This window comes from Vombatus ursinus, unplaced genomic scaffold, assembly GCF_900497805.2.
Source record: "Vombatus ursinus unplaced genomic scaffold, bare-nosed wombat genome assembly UNPS02014793.1, whole genome shotgun sequence".
Taxonomy (NCBI): domain Eukaryota; kingdom Metazoa; phylum Chordata; class Mammalia; order Diprotodontia; family Vombatidae; genus Vombatus; species Vombatus ursinus.
The window spans coordinates 6,567,603-6,591,380 of record NW_020954571.1 but is presented as its reverse complement, the minus strand read 5'-3'; the positions used below and the strand labels follow the sequence as shown (position 1 = coordinate 6,591,380).

Below are 23,778 nucleotides of genomic sequence, written 5' to 3'. Positions count from 1 at the left end.
AATGACCAGTCTACCTACTTGCAGAGGCACATAACTAGTAAGCTGACCACCTGATGAGAGTTTTTTTTGGCCACAACAACCTCTGAAACAAATAAAATTTAACATGGCCCTTGACCTTGAGTGCCCCTCCCCTTATGTTTCACCATCCCAAGAAGGAGGGCAAAGGAGGATGCTGAGAATTATAGTTTCTAAACTGTAAGCAAACTTTTCATTTTCAAATGGGAGAATTTTGGGGGAAGACATGGGCAAGAACAGCACAAGATGGTCAGGCATGGATGGATTGCATCTACCACCAAGTGAACCCCGAACTGATGAGATCCAAGAACCCTTTGAGTACAAAATATGTAAAAAAAAAAATAAAGATTTTTTGAGGAAGGCACTAGCAAGAGCTAGAGTGATCAGGAAAGGTCTCCCATAGGTGGTGACATCTGAGCTAAGGGCTGAAGGAAAGCTGAGGTGAAGACAGAACACAACTCCAGGCATAGGGGACAGCCTGTGGGAAAGCAGAGAGACAGGAGAGGGCTTGTCACATGAAAAGAATAGCAAGGCCAGTTTGTCTAGATTATAGCCTGCACAAAGATGAGTAAAGTATAATAAGGCTGGAAAGGAACTTCGGAGCTAAGCTGTGAAGGGCTTTAAATGACAGGCAAATTTGTTTGGTTTTGACCCTAGAGGTAATAGGGAGTCAACTGGAGTTTATTGAGTAGTTGTTAGTCGTTTGTCCTTTGTTCTCAAAGTGGACCATGGCATCAGGAAGGTGATGCCATGATATGCAAGTGAATTGGAGTTAAGTGAGGAAGAGCTGTGCAAAGTCGCCAGCCTTACTTTCTCCTCCAGAGCCACCTGGCAAGTGGCAAGATATAAATCAGGACAACTGGAGATGGCCCTGGATGCAGTGGGAGACCTTGGCCTTTTAAAGCTAAGGTCATTTTGACTTGAGGCAATATTCATTCAGTGATTAAGGCTAGGTAAGAAATGAGGCAAAGAATAACCTCTTTTACTTAGTCAAAACAAAAAACAAACTCAATCTGGGTGGGAAAGAACCTCAGGGTTTCTGGTCAAAACAGAAACAATTGCTATTTACACTCACTCTGAGCTATCAGCCCAAACAATGACCAATGAGGTTTGGGCTGGGGACCTATTGTTGGCCAATCAATGAGAGTCAGAGTGATTTGGGTTTAAGGCATGTCCTTAAAAAAAAAATCTAGCCCTTAAACTCCAAGATATCTTGCAAGGTTTCAGGGATCAAAATTCTATTCCTTCAGGCAGAGCACCCAAAGGTAACGGAATGATTCTCTATGGAGACAGAGGGAGAGGAGAGGGGGAGTGAAGGGAGAGAAGGAAGGGAGGGAGTGAAGGGAGAGAAGGAAGGAAGGAAGGACAGCAAGAAGGAAGGAAGAAAGGAAGGATAAAAGGGAAGAGGAGAGGAGGAAGGGAGGAAGAAAGGGAAGAAGGAAGGAGCTGGGTTGCCCAACTGGAACTGGTCAGTTGGGTCCCCAATGGGACAGCTACTACTACTCACAGATTGTTGTTTGTCCTTTGTTCTCAAAGAGAACCACAACATCAGGAAATTGATGCCATGACTTGAAAGTGAATTGGATTAAGTGAGGAAGGGCTATGCAAAGTCACCAGCTTCGCTCTATCCTCTGGAGCCATCTGGGTCCAGTGGCAAGATATGGATCAGGACAACTGGAGATGGCCCTCTTATTGAGTAGTAGAGTGACATGGTCAGACCTTTACTTTAGGAAAATTGCTATGGTAGCTATAAAAAATGATTGGAGAGGAGAGAAATTTGAAAGATCATTTGGAGTTGCAATAGTTCAGGTGAAAGGTAATGATGGCCTGAACTAAAGTGAGGTTGAATGTTTAATAATAAAATTTACTGCTAATCAAACCTCTTGTGAATTTTAACCATAGCCAACTAATCTAGAATTTAGCCAATTTAGCCAAATTTTAGACTTTTGATCATGACTGTTAGTGTCTCTAAACCAGTAAGTTCCCTGGGTCTTCAGTTCCCTTTCATCTGTAAAGAGATGGTCACTTCCCCAGCACTTTGCCCAGAAATGGATGCTAATAAAATCCAGTAAGTCTTCCAAATTGGGTTGGAAGCAGAGGGATCCAATTATAAGAACCTAATTCTTTCTTCCATCTCAGGAGCTGGTCGGTATTAGGCGGCTTTACTATGCAAAGTGCTGTGAGGGGCTGATTCGTTTGCAGTAATTAAATGAATGTCAATTGTTTTAGTTGTTTCTGAGGGAGCATTCTACATGAGTATTAGCATGTTCTGCTAACCCTGATGGTCTGCACTTCAGGCCCCCGACAAACCCGTGGGGGATGACCATTGACCTGAGATTCCATACACACCCATGCCAAATGCATCTCAATGAGCCAGTCTTTTCACTCTCTTTCCCCAGTTTCTATGGAACCAACGAAGCGGAACTAATATCAAGGCTGCATGCAGATGAAAAGAACAGAGCAGGAACGGGACTTGAGGGGTGGGATTGGGAGGTGGGGATTGTTGAGAGAAGATGTTTATAGCTAAGTGTGTTAAAGAGATACCCTTGCCTAATGAGTAATGTGCGGGGACCCCTCTGCAGTTAGGGAATGGCAGAGAGAGTGCCAGACTTGGTCTGGTATTCCTCAGTTCAAGTCAGCTCTATCACTGACTAGCTGAGTGATCCTGAACAAGAAGCTCTTCTGCCCTTCTCTGTGAAATGAGGGAAGTTCAATGAGATGACCTCTAATTCCCTTCCAGCCCTGACATTAAGTGATTCTCAGCCCTTTAGCCATTAGTCCTCCCTATGAACCTGTTTTTGGCCATCACCTGACCAGCTCATCACCAGAAAGGCAGGCTTCTGGAATGGACAAAACTCCCTAGGATATCCAGACGATAAAAGGCTTCACTAATAGATAGGGAAGGTAAATGTTCATATAATCAAATATAGCAAATAGAGGCAGGTAGGTGGCACAGGGAATAGATCCCTGGGCTCTCAAGTCCAGCCTCAGATACTTACTAGCTGTGTTACCTTAGGTAAGTCACTCAGCCTCTGACTCAGTTTACTCAAATGTTAAATGGGGATAATAATAGTACCTACCTCACAGAGTTGTGAGGATCAAACATGTATAAAGTGTTTAGCACAATGCCTGGCACATAGTAGGTACTTAATAAATTCTTCATCCTCCTCTTATATTCTTGATTATCTGCATAAATGGGCAGGAATTGTGGCCCAGACAGTTTGAAACAATATATAATCTAAAAAAGTTTTGAGCATTCTATTTTGGGGTGTAATACGATTTTTTTTTTGTTAAAGATTTATTTCAATCAATCAATGAATGTTTATTGAGCTCTTCAACAGGCACTGTGGTAATTGCTAGGGATATAAAGAAAAAACAAAGTGGTCCCTATGCACAAGGAATTTATGTCCCCTAATGATGATTGGTTTTTTCAAAAGATTTTGAGTACATTGTGGGGAGGTAGGCCATCAGCCTGAGTTTAAACATTAGGTGAATCATCAACAAATCAGAAAATCCACACACTAAATGGAGAGAGGGGGTATAGTTGGCCTCACTCTCTTGCTAAATGAGGGTTCTGTGGACAGAACTCTCAGTGCCAAATCGGTTTGTACAGAGTTTCACTGGGCTGCGGCGGTGAGAAGGCTGGGCAGATTAGGGTCAGAAAGAAGCCTGTGTGAGGTAATAGAAGAGGCACTGTAGGGGCAGGGATTGTCAACTGAAGCTGACACAAGACAAGGGGCTGCCTGCAGTAAGGTGGGCTCTCCTGAGAGTGTGCCTATGATCCCTGTTATGAAAAATGGTAAGAAAATCCACAGCCCAGTGTGGGATTTGTCTCCCTAGTGGGGAAGGCAAGAGGTTTTTGTGGGGAGAGTAGAACCTGGGGTGCTTCTGTCTCAGCTGGGTCTGGAAACCTGGCACTGAGACTTACATAAACAAGGAGGGCATGCCAGCATACATCTGGAAGCTTGTATCTTCTATACTGATAATAAAAAACAGAATAGCCTTTTGTTGTTGTTCAGTTGTTTTCAGTCATGTCTGACTCCTTGTGACCTCATTTGGGGTTTTCTTGGCAAAGATACTGGGGTGATTTGCTACTTCCTTCTTCAGCTGTTATTATAGATGAGGAAACTGAGGCAAAACAGGGTAAAGTGACTTGTCCAGGGTCACACAGCTGGTAAGAGTCTGAGGCCAGATTTGAACTCATGAAGATGAATCTCCCTGATTCTAAGCTCAGTACTCTATCCACTGCGCCCCAAAATAATAAACATGATAGCTTACATTCTTAAAATTCTTCCAAGTTTACAAACCACTTTCTCTTCCAACTCTGGATCTATGAGCCTGGGACCTTTACAACTGTACTGTGAGGTAGGAGGTAGGTAGAAGGCTTACTAATAACTGTGCTGGGGGCTGATCTTTCAGGTGCCCAACAATGCTGGGCTTCTGTGGCTCCAAGGCCCATCTAGGGGCTTAGGTCCTCTTTGGAAAGGCTCTGCACATCTAATTGGGTAAGGGAATCCAGGACCTGAAACTTTAGAGTTATAGGACCAGAAACTCCTTGGCCCTCTAGGACACTGGATTGTTCAAGTGTCAGAGTAAAGGACACGTACGCTCTCTAGTCTGGTTTTAGATGGAGACATCATTGTATCTGGATGTACCTAGATAACAGTTTGGAAACCAGTCACTAATTATATCACCTTGGGCAAGTTGCTTCCTTCCTCTATAACTTCAATTTTTTTACCTGTCAAGTCAGTATACTAATACATATCCTACCTACCTCATAAAGCTGTTATGGGAAGGAAATTAAATAATAATAATAAAAATATATAGCACTTTACTCATATTATCTCATTTGACACAAGCTATAATTTGATTATAAGATGAAATAGCTTCAATTGACCTTAGAGATCACCTGGATGAGGAAACTGAGGCTCATCGAGGTTAAATGACTTGCACAAGGTCACAAAGATGGTAAATGTCAGAGTCTGGATTTGAATCTAGGTCCTCTGATTACAAATCTTGGCTTTTTCCACTAGGCTATGCAGCCTTCCAAGTCCTCTCATGGCATCTCATCAGAGGAGGGAGGTCATCCTGGGTTCTCAAAGGTTCTGAGGTGAAGTATAGCATCTGGTAGGATCTACTAAGTTAGAAAAGTCTTGAGTATGGGCCTGATCATGGATTTTGATACAAAGACCAATCCAGTTAAATTTAGAGCAGTTCCTTACCAGGTTAGTCACAGGATGTTACATTTTGTAAGCTACAGGAACTGAAGAAGATCATGTATTAAGGCATGAATGGGTGGCTTTCTTTGAGGGAGGGAGAATATCACAGGTCAATATCAATGAAATCACAGGTCCATTAGCATTTAATATGAAAGATAGTATGTCCCACAGTAAGGTGTTTTTTTTTTCTGCCTACTAAGTTCTTAGGAAAATCAAGACATCCCCATACACTTGTCTTCCCTTTCTATTTCTTCTCAGGTCCCCTAAACAAGAGCATTTCCGATCATTTTATTCTGCAAAGGAGTGATAATATGCACTATTTATTTAATTTGCCATGGCTCTAAAATACTCAGGGAAATTAATACATATTCTTGTTGGATGTTACTACATAAAAGTAAAACCCAGTGGGTTTTCTGCTTATAATGTGACTTTAGTGGGCAAAGGCAAAATGATCCCACTCTCTATGTATTCAAAGACAGTGTAAGGATCTTGATCCCCATTGACATAAATGACATCATTAAAGAAGTCTTCCAGCAAAGAAGAATTTCTATAGAACGCATCTATTTTGAGCTTCACTTTCTCCTCTGTATCCTCTGGGTGCTGCATGAGACGCTCCTGGATCTGCATGGTTGGAGGTGGCTTGTACATGAGGTGATATCTACAAAAGAGCAAGAATATGGCACAAGAAAGCAGAGAATTTATTATTTCTGGGGGCACTGGGAGATTTGGTCCATATTCTTAATGCATACTGAACTAAAAGCAGTATATGGGCTTCTAGAGGACCCCAAACCATCCTCATCAGCAGCACCAAACATTTACTTACTACATACAGAGCTGGTGCTAGGCCCTGTAGTCACAAGGACTAAGACATTGCTTCCTGCCCTTATGTAGCTTATGATCATCAAGGTGAGGAAACAGGCCATGAATATAAAAAAGATAAGTGACAATACAAGTGGTAACTTGTATAGTGTTGTAGAAATTCCAGAGAGAGAGAGAAAACATGGTGGGCTGAGGAGCTCAGGGAAGGGGAAGGTGGCTGGGATCTGGGATCTGGATCTGGATATATAAATTAAGTTGCTGGTGGGACCAGTCTCTCCAGATGGTCTGTCTACCTTCTGGTTGGAGCTAAAGCATTCATTTCCAAAGAGGAAGAGGATGCCAAGCTGTTTCTTGTAAGGCCAACTATAGAACCCGTCCTCTCTTCCTTGAGTCTCTAAACAAGGAAATGTGTCTTTGGCTGTCAGAGAAGGCAGACAGCCCAGTACTTTATTGAAGGAATATGAGTCACCTTAAAAATGAAAATCATATGAGGGACCTTATGAAATAAGAAGGCAGGAGACAATTCAACCTGTAGCTCCTGATAAGCATGGAAATAAAGGTTCAAAGCTACTCTCCTTCACTCTAGAAGAGGAGTTTTCCTCCACACAGCTACAGATGTTACTAATCACTGGAAGAATAAAGTCCAAATGGAAAGCAGCATTTTTCCCAGTTCTTAATTTCATTCCAGTATCCCCATTTCACAATAATGAGGAAAACAGGGGAAGAATATTGCTACCTGGAATGGAATTTATAGCCCTAGAGCTGCCATTGATTTACTGTGTGATTTTAGGCAAGTTAATTACCTTTTCTGTGCCCCAATCTAGCTTCAGTCAAAGAAGGCCAATAAAATTCAGATAGATCCAAGGCAGCTGGTCTGGTGAATTCACTTGTTTAAGTCAGCCATCAGCATTCAACAGGATTTTCACTAGGATAATTTGACTGAGACTTCGTCAAATCAAACCTATTTTCCTTTCTTTGGAATTCAGATTAATGAAGGGGGGTAAAGTGGGAGAAGGAGACAGAGAAGGAGAGAGTGGGAGGAAGGGGAGAAAGAGAGAGAGACAGAGAGAGAGAGAGAAAGAGACAAAGAGACAGAGAGAGAACTGACCTTTCTCCTGTGGCTGGATCTGTTCTTCTTAGAGTTAACCGTTCAATGACAGAATCATACGGTACATTCAGAAAAAACACCCTGTGAAGGAAGAACAGGCCTAGCATTAGCATGTTAGTGGATTCGTGAGAACATGATATTCTCCTTACACAGAAACCAGAAAAGGAGGTGATCTTTATAAATGTCAGTGTCGGCATGAAATTATGAAATATCAGGGCTGGAAAGACCTTAGACCTAGTCCTATCTCCTTCTTTTCTGTATGAATCTCAAAGAGGGCCTGCAGGGCCCAAGCCTCCTGCCTCACTTTTTCTACCACTTTACAATCACTCCCAAAGTTCATTAAAAATAATACTACTTCCTTCTAGCAAATGTGTGGAGTCATTTTTAAAAAATATGGTCCCTAAGCTTTTGAATGAAAAGTAATTTCTTCTATCAAGAACAGTTTCTTCTTTTCCTCTCCTCTCTCCTCTTCCCTCTCTCTTCTGCCTTTCTATCTTACTCTTTCCCTCCTTCCTTGCCTGCCTCCCCCTCTCACACCTCAGGATGTAATTCACTGACATTTGCCTTTGCAGAGTCACCAGAGAGCTATTTTTCTAATGTCGGTGGGATCTAATCTGATGAAAAGCCTGAGCCGTCCCTCCACATGCATAGAGCAGTTTACCAGGCATCCTTGCAGGCCTGAAAGTTATGAAAATCAGATATATCTCTTCAAATGTTCACGGATAATGATTTCCATTCACAACGCGCTGCAAAGTAACAGCCTCCAAATAAAACATTCCAGATTGGGGAAATTCCAAAGACAGGGGAAGCTGAGTTGTCTCAACATTCTTTCATCCCTTACACTCTGAACATGTTGTCCCCCCCCGCTTTATTTGTGTGGCCTACCAGTTGTACCAAAATGTGACTGTCAGAACAGTTAGTGCCTGATGAAGCCTCTCCAGGTGAATATGCTAGTAGAAAGGGAATCTGGTTTGGAAATCCATGATAATTGATGCCATAAACAAAACCCCATTGAAAGGGTTTTAACCCAGCATATCAAGACCGCTTGTTGTCATCCTAGTGATTGGACTCTGGGAGGATGGCGGAATTTGAAGTACAAGAACACAAAATTGGTACTTGAAACACCTCACTTGGGAAGTGTTGTTGGAGAGTGGCTCTGTTCTTACGTGAGCTGGCTCTGATTACCCAGGCTCATGTCACCATTAAAGGAAGGCGTCTGTGTAAGATGGGGGAGGCACCAGCCTGCTCTGCTTAGATGTGAAGCATCCCTCTCTTATTTCCCCCTTCACAGTAAGAAAGCAGGAAAGACTGTGCTAGGAAAACTAAGGAAAGCAATCACCTTTGAAGTGGGCCATGTTGGATCCAGGGGAATCTGTGGAGTAGAGATTGGGGTGGGGCAGGGGGTGGACTGAAAAAGGGGAAACGTTACCTATTGCTAGAACCAGAGTTTGAAAGTTGGCAGGGATTTCAGAGGTTACTTAGTCCAAACTCATTTTACACATTGGGAACTAGAGGCCTAGCATGGGCTACAAGGGACTTGCCGAAGGTCGCATCCAAAGACAAACACTAGAAGATACAGTGGCAACAGGACTGGACTTGACGTCAGCAAGATCTTCATATTTATTCTTCTTACCAGTACCCGAGCTCTCTGCCTCCCTCTCCCCTCTCCCTGTTCCCAAATGTCTTAGCTACTTATTAGCTTTATGATCCTAGAAATGCCACTTACTGCTTCTTGTCTTTGGTTTCCTCATCTGTAAAATGAGGAAAATATTAATGATAGCACTTAACTCACAACAAATGTCAGTTTGAAAAAAATACAAGACTAGATTAGTCTCTTGACTTTCTTTCCAACACCCTACATTTCATCAGGATCTGTTCAGGGAACAGTGAAAAGATTTTGGATCCTAGAACCATGACACTGACATCTTGCATCACAGCTACATTTTTAAAATGAGACCTCTCCCCATGTCTCTCTGGGCTAACTGATCTCTGAAGATCTCTAAAGGAAGATGTATACAGTCAGTAATTGGGTTTACTTTACTCTCTAGAAGTGGAGGGCTAGCCTAAATGACTCCATCCCTCAATACTGAATGAGTTCCCTTTTCTATTAAATACTATAGTCAATAAACATTTACTAAGTACCTACTATGTGCCAGGCACTGTGCTAAGTGTTAGGGATACCCATAAAAAAGGAAAGACAGTCCCTGCCCCCAAGGAGCTTACAATCTAAGGGACAGGAGAGGTAAAACACAAAAGCGGAAAAGCAGAAGCAGAAGGGGAGGAGAAAGTATCCAATGGTGGGGCATGGAGAAGTCTCAAAGTAGTGCAGACAGGTGAGAGATGAGGAAATGTCTGAGTTGAGCTCTCTCCTTAAATGGAGGTTTGGAGTTCATGACCTCACTTTCCAATAAGAGAGGCAGAAGGTCATGATGAGGTGGAGCACAAAGGCTAGTGGAGCTTTTATACTGTAAGCAATTATAAAGTCACCACAGGGCATTACTTGATAGTGTGAAGGAAATACCTTATTTGGTATCAGGGAGCTAATGATCTGAACGGAATCCGATGCAATTAAAAATATACAAAAAGGAACGTTAAACAAAACATAGGAACCATTTACACAAGTGACGGCTATGTTGCTGTTGCTGTTGTTTGTCCTTCATGCTCGAAGATGACCCAGACATCAGGGAGATGATGCCATGACACGCAAGTGAATTGGATTTAAGTGAGGGACAGCTATAAAAAGTCGCCAGTCTCACTTTCTCCTCGGGAGCCATCTGAGTCCAGTGGCCAGATCAGGATGACTGGAGATGGCCCCAGATGCAATAGAAGACCTTGGTCTTTTAAGGCTAAGGTCTTTAGCAGATCTCAGTTTGACTGAGGCAAAGCCCATTCAGTGATTAAGGCTAGGTAAGAAATGAAGCAGAGAATGACCTCTTTAACCTAGTCCCAAAAAAATCAAATTAGGAGGGAAGACCCTCAGGGTTCTCTTGACAGCTATGTAGACATGAGTGTAAGTACAAAGCAAAGGCCCCCTTCCTATCCTAGAACTGTATAACAGGACACATAAATTGTGATTTCTTACTCCAGGAAAAATGTTTCTTGCAAACAGCCTTTACTAGACTGATTCCTTCAGAACATAAAGAATTCAGCCAAGTGTGGGGTGTGTGTGTGTGTGTGTGTGTGTGTGTGTGTGAGAGAGAGAGAGAGAGAGAGAGAGAGAGAGAGAGAGAGAGGGAGGGGGGGAAGGGGGGTGGGGTCTAGAGTCCTACTTAATGGCAATACTCCTACCTTTGTCTTCAGTTTTGCCTTGGCCTCTCTGACACAGAGCTAGATTCAGAGGCGGAAATCCCCAGCACACTCATTCTTCATAACTCTAGCTGTATTGCAGTCAAGAGTTTTGCAATGTATGCTACTGAATAAGGGAGCTGAACAGAAAGCAGAAGGAACCTCTGATAGAAAGAAAAAAAGAAAGGAGAGGAAGGAAGGAAGGCTGCACCAGAGGAGCTTCTAGAAGAGCCTGTTTAAAGGCTGTGAGTTTCACTATGCATAAGTGAACAGCCAGGGAAACAGACAGGTTATATCATGTATTTAGTTACTGACAATTTTCTTTTCCTCTTAGACTATCAGCCTCTGAGGATTACAAAGGTGCAACCAAGTAGAGGGTGCTGTTTTCTACCCAACTGCCAGGACAAGGTCTCAATCTAAAAGCAGAGATCTCATAGTATCTAGCAGTCATTATTTGGCTGTGAAGGGGGGGTTGTGGGAAAGGCTATGAAGAAGGTTGTTAGTGAAGGGCTATTCTGTGTGAAAAGGCTAATGAGGTTGGGATTTTTTAAATTGAGTTCTACTCCTTCAGCTTTTTAGATCAGGTTACCTGTTGGAAGATTAATTCTCCTTAACAACAATTAAAAAATTATACCACTTTATAGTTTACAAAGCACTTTCCTATATATTATGTCCTTTAAACTTGACAACTGCCTTGTGAGATACAGTCCAATATCCTATTATCCCTATTTTACAGATATGGAAACTGCTCTGTTCAGGGTCATATCCTCTTCTCAGCTGCCAGACTGATTTTCTTAAAGTGAAGGTCTGACCATGTCAACTCCCTTCCCCTCCTGCCAGTTTTTACATTCTAGTAAGTCTCTATTGCCATCAGCATCAAATACAGATGTCCTAAAAGTCTTGGGGCAACTTTAAGCTATCATTGGCTAAAACTGCACTACAAATTTGGGGATACCCTAATATAAAGTCTTCTGTTTGGTATTTAAAACTCTTCACAACCTGGTTCCTTCCTGCCTTTCCAGTCTTCTTTGCTGCCCTCTTCCACACATCCCCTCTACTTTATGATCTAACTACATTGTCCTACCTGCCATTCCTTGTACCACACTTACCTAATTGTCTGTTCTTCCTACATGACACTTCATCTCCCATCTCCATGCCTTTGCATTGGCTTTCCCCTATGCCTGCATTACTTTTTCCACCTCATTTCCATCTCTTACTTTTTTTTGGCTTCCTTCAAGATTTAAATCCCACTTTCTTCAGGAGACCTTTCCTGTTATTCCCAGATGTTAATGTCTTCTATTCTGAGATTATCTTCCATATAAACTTTAGATATACTCTATACAGTATATATATATGTATATAGACACATATGTGCATATGTATGTATGTGTACGGTATATACTCTGTAATATATAGATATCTATAGACTATATATGTACTCTGTGTATGTCTAGCTATTTTCATATATGCCTCCTCAAAGCTCCTTGAAGCCAAGGGCCTTTTGTCTTTCTTTGAATCCCCAGCACTTAGCACAGTACCTAGCTCATAGTAAGTACCTAATAAATGCTTTCTGACTAAGTCCTCAAAGATGGAACTCAAATCCAAGTTTTTTAACTTCATGCTAGAGTTCCTTTTCTACTATTACTTCAAATCTATCTAGTGATGCAGGAATCAGTCATTTTTCCTCTGGGACAAGTATAACATCTGGTAAAGTCCAGATTTGCATAATTTAATTCAAGTACAAAAAAGTAACATGAGTGAAAAAGTTGTTGTTTGTCCTTCATTCTTGAAGAAGACCATAATATCAGGGAGATGATGCTGTGACAAGCAAATGAATTGGACTTAAGTGAGGGAGGATTGTGCAAAGTCACCAGCCTCACTCTCTCCTCCAGAGCAATCTGGATACAGTGGCAAGAAATAGATCAGGACAACTGGAGACGACCCTGGATGCAATGGGAGACCTTGGCCTTTTTAAGCTAAGGTCTTTAATAGGTCTCAGTTTGACTGAGGCAATGCTCATTCAGTAATTGAAGCTAGGTAAGAAATGAGGCAGAGAATGGCCTCTAGTGAAAAAAAAAAAAAGATCTGAGAGGGAAAGACCCTCAGGGTTTCTGGCCAAATCAGAAACATAGTGAAAAAGTATGGTATAAATGAAAGAAGCCCTCTCTTCAGAGTCTGAGGACCCGGATTCAAATCTTTTCTCTGATGCTTACAACCTTTGTGACCTTGACAAATCACCGAATCTCCCTAGGCCTCAGTTTCCTCCTCTGTAAAATGAGGGGGTTAGATTAGGTAGCCACTGAGGTTTCTTCCAGCTCGATGTCTATGATCTTATGATCAGTATTCTTTGCCCTCCGTCAGACTTAAATCACAGTGTGATCAAAACAATCCAGGATTTGATATCCAAGTATATAGATAACAGTATTATATAAAACCAGAACCTATTCCCCAATAGACAAGCAGAGTATATGAGCAGTTTGCAAAAGAATTGCAAACTATTAATGTTCATATGAAACATCACTGCAAATCACTAATAATAAGAGAAAATGCAAATCAAAACAACCCTCAGCTTTCACTTTCATATCCAACAAATTAACTAAGATGACAAAAGATGGTAATAGCTAATGTTGAAAGGATTGTGGAAAGATGGATGCATTAATGCATTGTTGGTGGAGCTATGAGTTGGTACAACCATTCCAGAAAATAATTTGGAATATTGAGAAGAGAATCACTAAAATGTCCACATCCTCTGACCCAGAGATTTCACTAACAGGTATATGCCCCAAGGAATTAAATGTCAAGAAGAAAAACATCATATATACCTAAATATTTATAGTAGCACTTCACATTTTTTTAAATTTTTTTCAACTATCAAGCATTTTTTTCTCTCTGCATATCTTTCTCCCATCAAAAGAAAAAAGAAAAACAAAATGCTTGTAACAAATATGCATAGTCAGACAAAAACAAATTCCTGTATTGGTCATTTCCAAAAAATGTTGACATTCTTCTGTTTACCCCATCACCTCTCTGTCAGACAATGATTCTTCATCATTAGCCCTCTGGAAACATGGTTGAGCATTGCATTGATCAGACTTCTTAAGTCATTGAGAAATGTTCTTTTTACAATGGTGTCATAGTATAAATTACTCTGGCTCTACCAATACTTTTTATAGCAGCAAAGAGCCAGAATCAAAGTAGATGTTAATTGATTGGGAATGGCAAAACGTGTGTGATCCATGAATATAATTGAATATCATTGCGCTGCAAGAAATGATAACTGTCATACATACCAGAAAGTATAGGAAGACTTATATGAACTAATACAAAGTGAAGTAAGCAGTAGCAGGAAAATAGTATACATGATGACCACACCAATGTTAAAGGAAAGACCAACAACATTAAAACAATTGAAACTGAATACTGTGAAATTAGAATGACTTAAGCCTGGCCCCCAAAGAAGATAAATGACAGGGCACCTGTGCCCATGTCTTTGAAGAAGTGGAGGATTATGGGTGTGAAGCACTGCACATAATCTCAGACTGTTTGGATACATTGGTTAGTTTTGCTGAGCTCTGTCCCCTCATTTTTTATTCCACGATATTGAACATAGCTTTTTGGGAAGGGGAGGGAATGGGATACATTGGGAAATGTAGATGATGTAAAAACCAAAGATATCAATAACATCTATTTTTTTAAAATCTAGGATCACAGATCACTTAGGTACAGACAGGCAATGGACTTACTGACATTTAAAGGTCCATTCAAGATTCTAGAGGAGGAGTAGATGGGTGCCATTTACAAGGCAGGGCATTGAGTGAGCAAGTGATAGTCTTAAGAGAAGAAATTCAAGGGATGTGAGAAAATGTGGTGGTAGAATGAATCAGATGTTTGCCCCACTTGGGGTCTAGAGAATGTTTGCCCAAGGAATGCAGACTTTCCCATTCCCAGATGGCCCTGTAACTTTAAAATCAGAAGGCCATACATCTCACACTTCTTTTTAAAAATGCCCTATGTACTTTGCTCCCTACACGCAGGTACCAGCTGCACTGTTCCCATTCTCTCCACTACTTAGAAAGAGAAGCTCCCGGCTGGCCATTTCTTGTTTAAAACTGTGCATAATTGATAATGGCAAATCTCCCCCAGCTGTGTCTAAAACCTCTCCAGGGGCAAGAAAAACACTTTCTATGACTGTCATTAGCTACTAAATTAGCAAGCACTACTGGCAGTTTACAATACACAACACACATCAATTTGGTTTAAGAAGAATGACCCAGGGATCAAATTCCTGCATAATCTGTAGCCATTTTGGAACCATCCTTAAATTGCTGCATGCTCTACCACAGGGAAGAAAAAGAATAATCCCTATCAGCACCATCAAAACATTCATCCAGACAACATCTGAAATGCAAATCGTGGGAAGCCAAAAAGTTCTGAAAACTTTCCTGAAAGAGGAAAAAAAAAATGTGAAGGCAGAAATGACAGAGGGATGGGGAATGAAAGTACCAAGGAGCTAAATCTCCTCTTACATTGATCAGGTGCATAGAAAAGCTTTCTGACCCATTCCAGATGGTCAAGATCATGGTGGCTACAAAAAGGTAAAGAAGGATCAAAGACAAAGTGAGTGCCAAGCCCTTTGGAGTCTCCTCTAGCAGGTCACTCCATCACCTGAGCAGCCCCCCCAAGTGGGGAGGACTTACCATGTGCACTTGCAAGTCAGGGGACCCTTATAAGTGAGACTAGAAACATGGAAAGTATGCATTATAAGAAATGTCAAGACATATATATGGTGCAGACAAACACATTGAGAGAGGAAAATGCAAGACCTATTACCATTTTTCACTGATGGGCTGCCCCTAATTATTAAACTCCTGAATACCAAGGTTCCACATCTCGTATGTCAAATAACTGTTCAGATGATCTTTTATTTTGTAAAGATCAGATTCCATTTTGGTTACCTCTGATGAATGTGATCAAGATCCACATTAAATGTACTCCCTCGCAGCTTCAGAAAGATTCTATTTTTTTGTGTAATCAATGAGAATGAAGAGAAAATTTATTCAAACACCAGTGTTCCCCAACAGTTGGTTTCCCTATTCAAATTCTTATTCAGAAAAGGGGGGGAATTCAGTAAATACTACATGCTAAATATTAATACTACAATATATACATTATCTTACAACTATATTGGAGAGAGGAAAATTTTCCCATCTCATCTTTGAGACCAGACCTGGTTATTATAATTACAGTCTGTTCACTTTGTTTCTATTAATCTACGTTGTTGTCATTATATTGGTAGCAACATAGAAAAAATACATTACAATAAATCAAAAATACTAAAACTCAACCTGCTAAGAATATTTCACTTCAAATAGTGCTGGCCACTAAGGTATGCAAACCCCAAATGTTCAAGAAATGAATTAGATATATGAATACTTTAAAAAAAATTCTTATTCACTTAAAAGTAAAATGGGACAGGTCACTTGGATAATGAGTTTCGTTCCTTTTAAAAACTGCATATTCCTCATTAGTTAGCACCTCTGGCGTTTTATTCCTATAGAGATCTTTTTGGTAGAGACATTGCTAGAAGGAAGGTTTGGCCAAATGAACACCCCAGTTTAAAGAAATCCTATTGGAAACCAGATTACCAAGAGACACCTGGTCCCTGCTCTTGTGTCCAATGGAAAATCTTAAGACAGATATGTCACAAAGAAAGAAGAGGAGATAAAGAGCTCTGCAAATACCTATTCACAGCTTAGAGGTAGCCAGGTCCTTTAGAAATAGCCGGCTGAGATGTGTGTTTGAGACAAGTAATTTTCTTAGTGCCCATTACCAGAGCTGCTAGGAACAGAACTGATTCTAAGTGGGGCTTCTCATCCTAGAGCACAAATGATTTGTTATAAACTCTGGGGGAGCACCACACACAAGTTTGTTGTCCAACCTAAGTAAATGCAACCCGTTCACTAAGAAGTGATTTGTCAGAGCTTCACTGACAGTAAAGATCCTGGTTCTAACTTCTCTTCTAATCCGTATCAGATGGGTGTGATGAAAAATCAAAAAATAAAATAAAATGGACATTTGATTATTTTTACAGCAACCATCTCAGATCCATCTGCTCTCTGATACAGACTACTTTTCAAAGAGACCTTAGCCTCTCTCCAGCTACAAGTATTTAAAGATATTCTACTGTTGTTCTTCAGTCATGTCTGACTCTCTGTGACCCCATTTGGAGTTTTCTTGTCAAAGATACCAGAGTAGTTTCCTATTTCCTTCTCCAGGCTCATTTTACAGATGAGGAAACTGAGACAAACAGGATGAAGTGACTTGCCCAGGGTCACACAGCTAGTAAGTGTCTGAAGCCAGATGTGAACTCAGGAAGATGAATCTTCCTGATGCTGGGTCCAGCACTCTATCCACTGCACCACCTAGCTGCCCTATTCTGCTGTACTTTGTGTTGTGTGGTTTGTCCTTCATTCTTGAAGACAAACATGACATCAGAGAGATGATGCAATTGACTTTGATTTGAATGAGGGAGGGCTATGCAAAGTCACCAGCCTCACTTTCTCCTCCAGCATCATCTGGATCCAGTGGCAAGATATAAATAGGGACAACTGAAGGAATTCTTAAGGGTAATTTGGCCTATATGAGATTTTTGCCTTACTTCTTGATGTTTGAAGTTAACTTTCATGTAAGATATTACTGTACTGTAGGTAATGTGAGATATTACTGTACTGTAGGTATATGGCTTTGAGTTTTGAGTTCAGCTGGGGATGAAAATACTAAAAAAAAAATTTTAATTGTTCCTGCCCTCAAAGAGCTTACATTCTACTGGAGGAAAAAGGGTTCCCCATAAATACCAATAAGTAGAGTAGAAGGTAGGAAAGAATTTAGATGATCAGGAAAGACTTCATGGAGGAGGTGGTATCTTGGTTTTGCCTTGAAGAAAACGAGGATTCTGAGAGGCAGAGGAGAGGAGAGAGTATATTCTAGAAATGAGGAACTGCTTGTACAAATGCTCAAAGGCAGGATGTACAGAATACAGCTGGAAGGTTTTGACTATAAAACAGGATTTGTACAGGGGCGTAGTGTCAAATAAGGCTGGAAAAGTAGGCAATGAGGAGCCACTGAGGATTTTAGAATGAGGAAAGTCATGGTGAGACCCGTGTTTTAGGAAAATTATTTTGTTAAGTAAATAATTTCTGACAAAATTATTTTGGTGTGGTGAATAGATTAGAAAGGAAAAAGAACAATTTGGAGGCTATTGCAGTAGGCTGCTGGATGGTGGTTATATGAATGGAGATGGGGGTGGCATGTGAGTAATGTTGTGAAGATAGAATTGACAAGATCTGGCAACTGTTTGAATATGAGGGGTGAAAGAGAAAGAAGAGTCAAAGGTGACTTCATGGTGACAAACTTAGGTGACTAGGAAGATATGGAGCCCTAAAAATAAATGTGGAAGCTTGGAAAAGGGGAAGTTATTTTGGGACAGGGTGTGGACAATGAGTTCCATTCTCCCTAAAGGCTACATATCCCTTCACTAGTTACCACCTCTGATGTTTTAGTCCTGTAAAGAGTCCCACATGGGGAGGGAGGATAGAACTCTATCTGAACTTCCACCTTTGCAGAATTTGGATGACAAAGATTATTTTCATGATCCAAGCTATTCTTCCTACCAAAGGCATTTTGTCAATGACTGACAGGCTGCTAAGGAAAACCCTGGATGAGAAGGAGAGAAGGGAAACAGGGACAGCAGGAACACTGTCTCCTCTCCTCTGCCTCTCAGAATCCTTGTTTTTTTCAAGGTATAACTAAGATACCACCTCCTCCATGAAGTCTTCCCTGATCATCCAAGTTCTTAGTTCTCTTTCCAACCTCAATTTTTCTTCTACTATTCTTATTGGTATATATTGGGAACTCCTTTCTCTCCTGTAGAATGTAAGCTCTTTGAGGGTAGGAACAGTCTGATTTCTTTTTAATTTAATTTAAATTTAGTTTCAATTTTTAAATTTAATTTAAATTTAATTTTTAAATGAAATTGAATTTTAATTTAATTTCTTTTTTATCCCTGTCCTTTATCCCTTTTTTATTCTGAAGATAGTCACTTATATAAAAGAACAAGAGTGTTAATAAATTACTTATTCAAGGGGGCAGCTAGGTGGCAGTGGATAAAGCACCAGGAGGACCTGAGTTCAAATCCGACCTCAGACCAAACACTTGACACTTACTAGCTGTGTGAACCTGGGCAAGTCACTTAACTCCAATTGCCTTAAAAAAAAGTTAAATAAATTACTTATTCAAAAACATAAGTAAATGCCCAAGTAAACAAATAAATAAAAGAGTTGGTATCTAAGAGCCACTGGTTCCCATCCTAGAGCTTCCCCATGCCTATTTTTAGTCCCCAAGATCTTCGCCCAGATGTCAGTTCTTGCTGTTTCCACCAGGGAAAGCCATCAGGCACTATGTGGATGTCACATTGTCTTACGTGCCTTGATGGATTACCTCCATGTGGGCAAATCTTTTGCAAGAAAAACCAATCTTACCCCAGGCAGTGGAACTGAGTACTCAGCCAGCCTTTCCTAAGAGAATCAGAAATGGCAGCTATTTTCACTTAGCATCATCATGGAAAAGAGCCTTCAGCAACTCCAGAAAAGAAGTATAGGCAAGTAAATACAAGCTCATCCCACCCAGGCTGAACCCAGCTTCCACCAGGCCAGTTCTCACCCCCAAGAAGGAGAGGCAGCAACATGGTGGACAAGAAAAGATCACCAGATTAGGAGTCAGGAGACCTGGGACTCAGGGACTATCACTGCCACTGAATGGACAACTGTGGGTGATATGGCTCAGCAACATTTATCAAGTACCTACTCTGAGCTCAACACTAGGGATACACAAAAAAAAAGAAGAAAAAAAAATGATACAGGCTCTGTCCTCAAGGAACTTAGGAAGATATGGCCACACACAAGCAGGTAGGATACAAAGGAAAATGTGATAGATGCAGAGGAAAGATTTAGATGAAGTAACCTAAAAAACCTTTCAGCAGAGGGGATGAGGGACAGCTTCATTTACAAGGCTGTAGAAGGTGAACTGGGCTACAAAGAAGAGAAGGATGTTCAAAGGCAGAGATGAGGGAATGCATTTCAGGGATGGGCTGCATGGATTCAAGACAGGGCAGGATGAGATTCAAGAAACAGCTGATTGTCCAGTTTGGTTGTAACACTCAATGCAGGGGGGAGAGCAGTGTGAGTGAAGGTGGGAAAGGTGCACTGGAACCAGATTATAGAGGGCCTTCAAATGCCAGGCTAAGGAGATTGTGTTTTATGCCATGGACAACCGTGAGCCACTGAAGGATTTGAACAACTGGCAATGTGTACATTAGGAAGATGATTTCAGAAGGTGTGTGAAGGATGAATCAGAGAGAGGTGAAATTGGAGACCACTGAAGAACCTGTTTCACAGAATCATAGAATTTCAGTGTTAGAGGGGACCACAGCAGTCATGTAGTCTAACCCATAACACCTTAAAAAAATTCCCATCAAAACAAATCTGGCAAATGGGCATCCAGCCTCTCCAATGGGAGTGGGGAGAGGAATGGACCCACCACCACTAGAGGTATCCCATTCCATTTCTGGATAGCTCTGATTATTAGGAGGGGACAGCTAAATGGCAAAACAGATAGAATACCTGGCCTGGAGTCAGGAAGATTCATCTTCCTGAGTTCAGAGCTGGCCTCAGATGCTTACTAGCTATGTAAACCTGGGCAATTCACTTAATCCTGTTTGCCTCGGTTTCCTCATCTGTAAAATAAGATGGAGAAGGAAATGGCAAACCATTCTAGTATCTTTTCCAAGAAAACTCCAAATGGGGTCACGAAGAGTTGGATGCAACTGAAAAACAACCGAACAACACAAAATATTAGGAAATTTTTCTTGATGTGGAGTCTAAATATGCCTCTTTGCAGTTTCCACTTATTGATCCTGGATCTGCCCTCTGGGGCCACACAGATGGTTTTCCTCTTACACATGACAACCTTTCAAGTACTTGAAGACAGCTATCATGTCTCGCCTCCCCTATCCCTAAGGCTTCTCTTCCCCAGGCTGCACAGCTCTAGTTCCTTCAGCTTAACCTCATATGACATGCACTCAAGGCCCTTCGTCATCCTTATTGGCCTTCTCTGCATGTTCTTCACTGTAGCAATGTCCTTTTCAAGGTATGAAGCCCAGAACTAAACACAAAACTTCAGATATGGTCTGACCAGGGCAGAGGACATGGATACTATGGCCTCCTTATTCCTGGAAGTTGTTCCCCTGTTAATGCAGTCCAATATTGAATTAGATTTTTGGTAGCCAATCATAGACAACCAGGTGGTACAATGGATAGAGGACCAGACCTGGAGCTGGGAAGGCCCGAGTTTAGATCCAGACTCAGACACTTAGTAATTGGGCCATCTTTTAATCTCTTAGTTTCCTCATCTCAAAAATGGGGGTGACAATAGCACCTACTTCCCAAGTAGTTGTAAGGATAACATGAGCTAATATTTGTAAATCACTTTATAAACCTCAAACAACTTTATAAACTACTCTTTAAATGCTAGTTATTATTATTATTTCACACTGAGTCATATTGATCTTGTAGTCTAATAGAACCCCCAAATTGTCATCCAGTTATGCCTACCATTTATCTCAGCTGAAGTCACATGTAAGATTTTACATTTATACCTATAGGATTTCATATTTTGTTAGATTCAGCCCAATGATCTAGCCTGTCAAGATATAATGTGTTAGCTATCCTTCTCAGCTTGGTATCATCTGGAAATATGATAAGCATGCCCTCTCTAACTTTATCTAAATCTCTGATAAATATGTTACAGAGGTACAGGGCCAAGCACAGATCCCTAGGGCACTCCACTGGAAACCTCTTGCTGAACTGACATCAAACCACTAATGACTATTCTGAATCCAGTCATTCAACAGTTTCATATCTATCTAATTGTATTTACATGTAATCTAAATCTCCCCATATTTTCCCTGCTTTATCAAATACTTTGATGAAATCAGAGGAAACTCTAGCTAATAGCATTGTTCTGACTTGTTGGTTTGAGTAACTTTGTCAATAAAGGAAATAAGGCTAACCTGTTGAGTAACTTTGTCAATAAAGGAAATAAGGCTAACCTGTTCCTGATGAAGTTATGTTGGTTATTTGTAATCATTCACCATCTCTTTCATATTCCATCCTAGAATTTTTCCCAGGAATCAAGGTCAAGCATGTTAACTTAAGAGTTTGCAGACTATTCTCTTCCCTTTTTTGAAAATTAGGAAGTTTGCCCTTCTCCAGTCCTCAGGTACCTCTCCTATTTTCCATGATGTTTAATAATAGTGGCTTAGCAATCACATCATCCTGTTCTTTCAGTACCCGAGGTTATATAGTTCACCTGGGCCATGTGGCTTGCATTCATTAAGCAACCAAGCAGGTGGTCTCTCACTATCTCCTTGCTGATCCTGGGAATACATTTCCTGCTAGCCCTTCTGGTTTCAGTCAATTCCAGACTGAAGTCCATCATCCTTCCCAAAGAATACTGAAGCAAAAGAACTAAGCAGCTTTGCCTTCTCTCTGATGTCAGTTACCATCATTTCATCCATCCTGACCATTCCTTCTTTGACCTCCCTTTTCTCCCAGTATTTCTAAAGAAGCCCCCTTTGTGGTCTTTAGCTTCCCATGCCAGCTTCAGCTCATCCTGAGCTTTAGCACTCCTGATGGTTTTTATGAGACCTTGCCACATTCATGCCCATGCTGTTGCCTGTCCCTGATTTCATCTTCTGTGCAGATCTCTTTTTAAAAATCTAAGGTGCAGGGCAGCTAGGTGGCACGGTGGGTAGAGCACTGGCCCTGGAGTCAGGAGGACCTGAGTTCAAATACAGTCTCAGACCAGACATCTGACACTTACTAGCTGTGTGACCCTGGACAAGTCACTTAACCCCAATTGCTTCACCCCCCCCCCAAAAAATAAAAATCTAAGGTGCCTGATGAGCTCCCTATGCACTGACATCAGTCTTTTTGGAAAATGCTTTCTCTTTACTGGTACTGTTTCCCTCTTTAGGTCAATTAATCAATAAATATTTATTAAGCACCTAGTAGGTGCCAGGTACTGTGCAAAGTGCTATTTAGGTCTTCAGAATTTCCTTCATCCCTCTGGGCTGACTTCCCTTGTCGAATTTTAGTCCATGGGATTCTCTCTATCCTCCCTCTGAACTCTCCGAAATCCATTTTCCCCCAAAACAGGATACATGTCTGTCCAGTTTTCCTCTCCTCTGTCACACCCTAGCCATCTTTCCACTTTGTAAAAATCAGATCCAATTTAGAAAAAAAAATTGTCTCCCTATTGTTTATTTCACCCTTTGAAGGATGAAATTATCATTAAGACAAGACAATAGTCAAGATGAGGGCCAATTCACCCCTCCTGTTTCATTTTCCCATCTTTAAAATAAGGGGTGCTGTGCTACATAATTTCCAAGGGCCCTCCAGCTCCTAGAGATTGTGTTTCTAATCCAGCAAGTATAAAATGTCTGTCTGAACAGAGAAATGCATGTAACTCTATTGCCCAGCCTAAGCTAACAACCCTAAATTCATGGTTTAAACATTAGTTTGGTGGAGCTAAAATGCAACTGAAATCCAAGGTTAGAGTCTGCTGTAGTCAGTACCGTCTTACTCTTTTCAAAAAAACATCATACAAAAACGATCTGACATAGGACACTGGGCAGATGTCCTGTTGGGGGACCCTTTGCTCTTAGGCTCTGCAGGATCAGCCATGTGACAGATTCCACAGTCATTTGCAGTGAAGCAGACCAGGACAAGGGCTTCAAGGACCAGGGGGCTTAATTTTGAGAATATGACTGGAACGGTTTTAAAACAAATGATAGACCAGTGGGTCCTCAAATTAGTCACTTCGAAATGGGTAAAGCAAATGTACGTATGTATGAATCAATTCAGAAGCTTTCCCCCCCAAAGCTATGTATTTTTATATGCCATAAATGCAGCATAAACAGTTATCCATGGTGTGTTACATAAGCACATTCTACCATTCCACCAACCTTTGGCCATCACCACTCTTTTCACCCCATATTCTCACCAATACCCAGAGTTCTCACATTCCAATTATCTACTTTCTCTGCTTTCTACAAGTGATACACTAGAATTTTCACACATGGTCTCTCCACTCAAGTCCATTTTGGACTTCATTTTTTATTCTTTGCTACTTCCAGATTCAATCCCTCTGTATACCACACTCCCAAGGCTGTTGTGAACATGGCGGGGGGGGGGGGGGGGGGGGGGGGGGGGGGGG

General features: G+C 41.1%; 1 protein-coding gene across 3 annotated transcripts in view; it reads right to left on the bottom strand.

Moving 5' to 3' along the window:
* Positions 1–5,359: 5,359 nt before the first annotated feature.
* AK8 (adenylate kinase 8) overlaps positions 5,360–23,778 on the bottom strand; it is a 157,292-nt gene continuing 138,873 nt past the window's right edge. For all 3 annotated transcript variants that reach the window (XM_027869681.1, XM_027869680.1, XM_027869682.1), the window contains exons 12-13: positions 7,162–7,242; positions 5,360–5,892 (exon numbers count right to left, since the gene is read on the bottom strand). In XM_027869681.1, the coding sequence (XP_027725482.1) occupies positions 5,652–5,892; positions 7,162–7,242 (322 nt within the window). In that variant the 3' untranslated portion in view covers positions 5,360–5,651. The remainder of the gene's footprint in view (positions 5,893–7,161; positions 7,243–23,778) is intronic.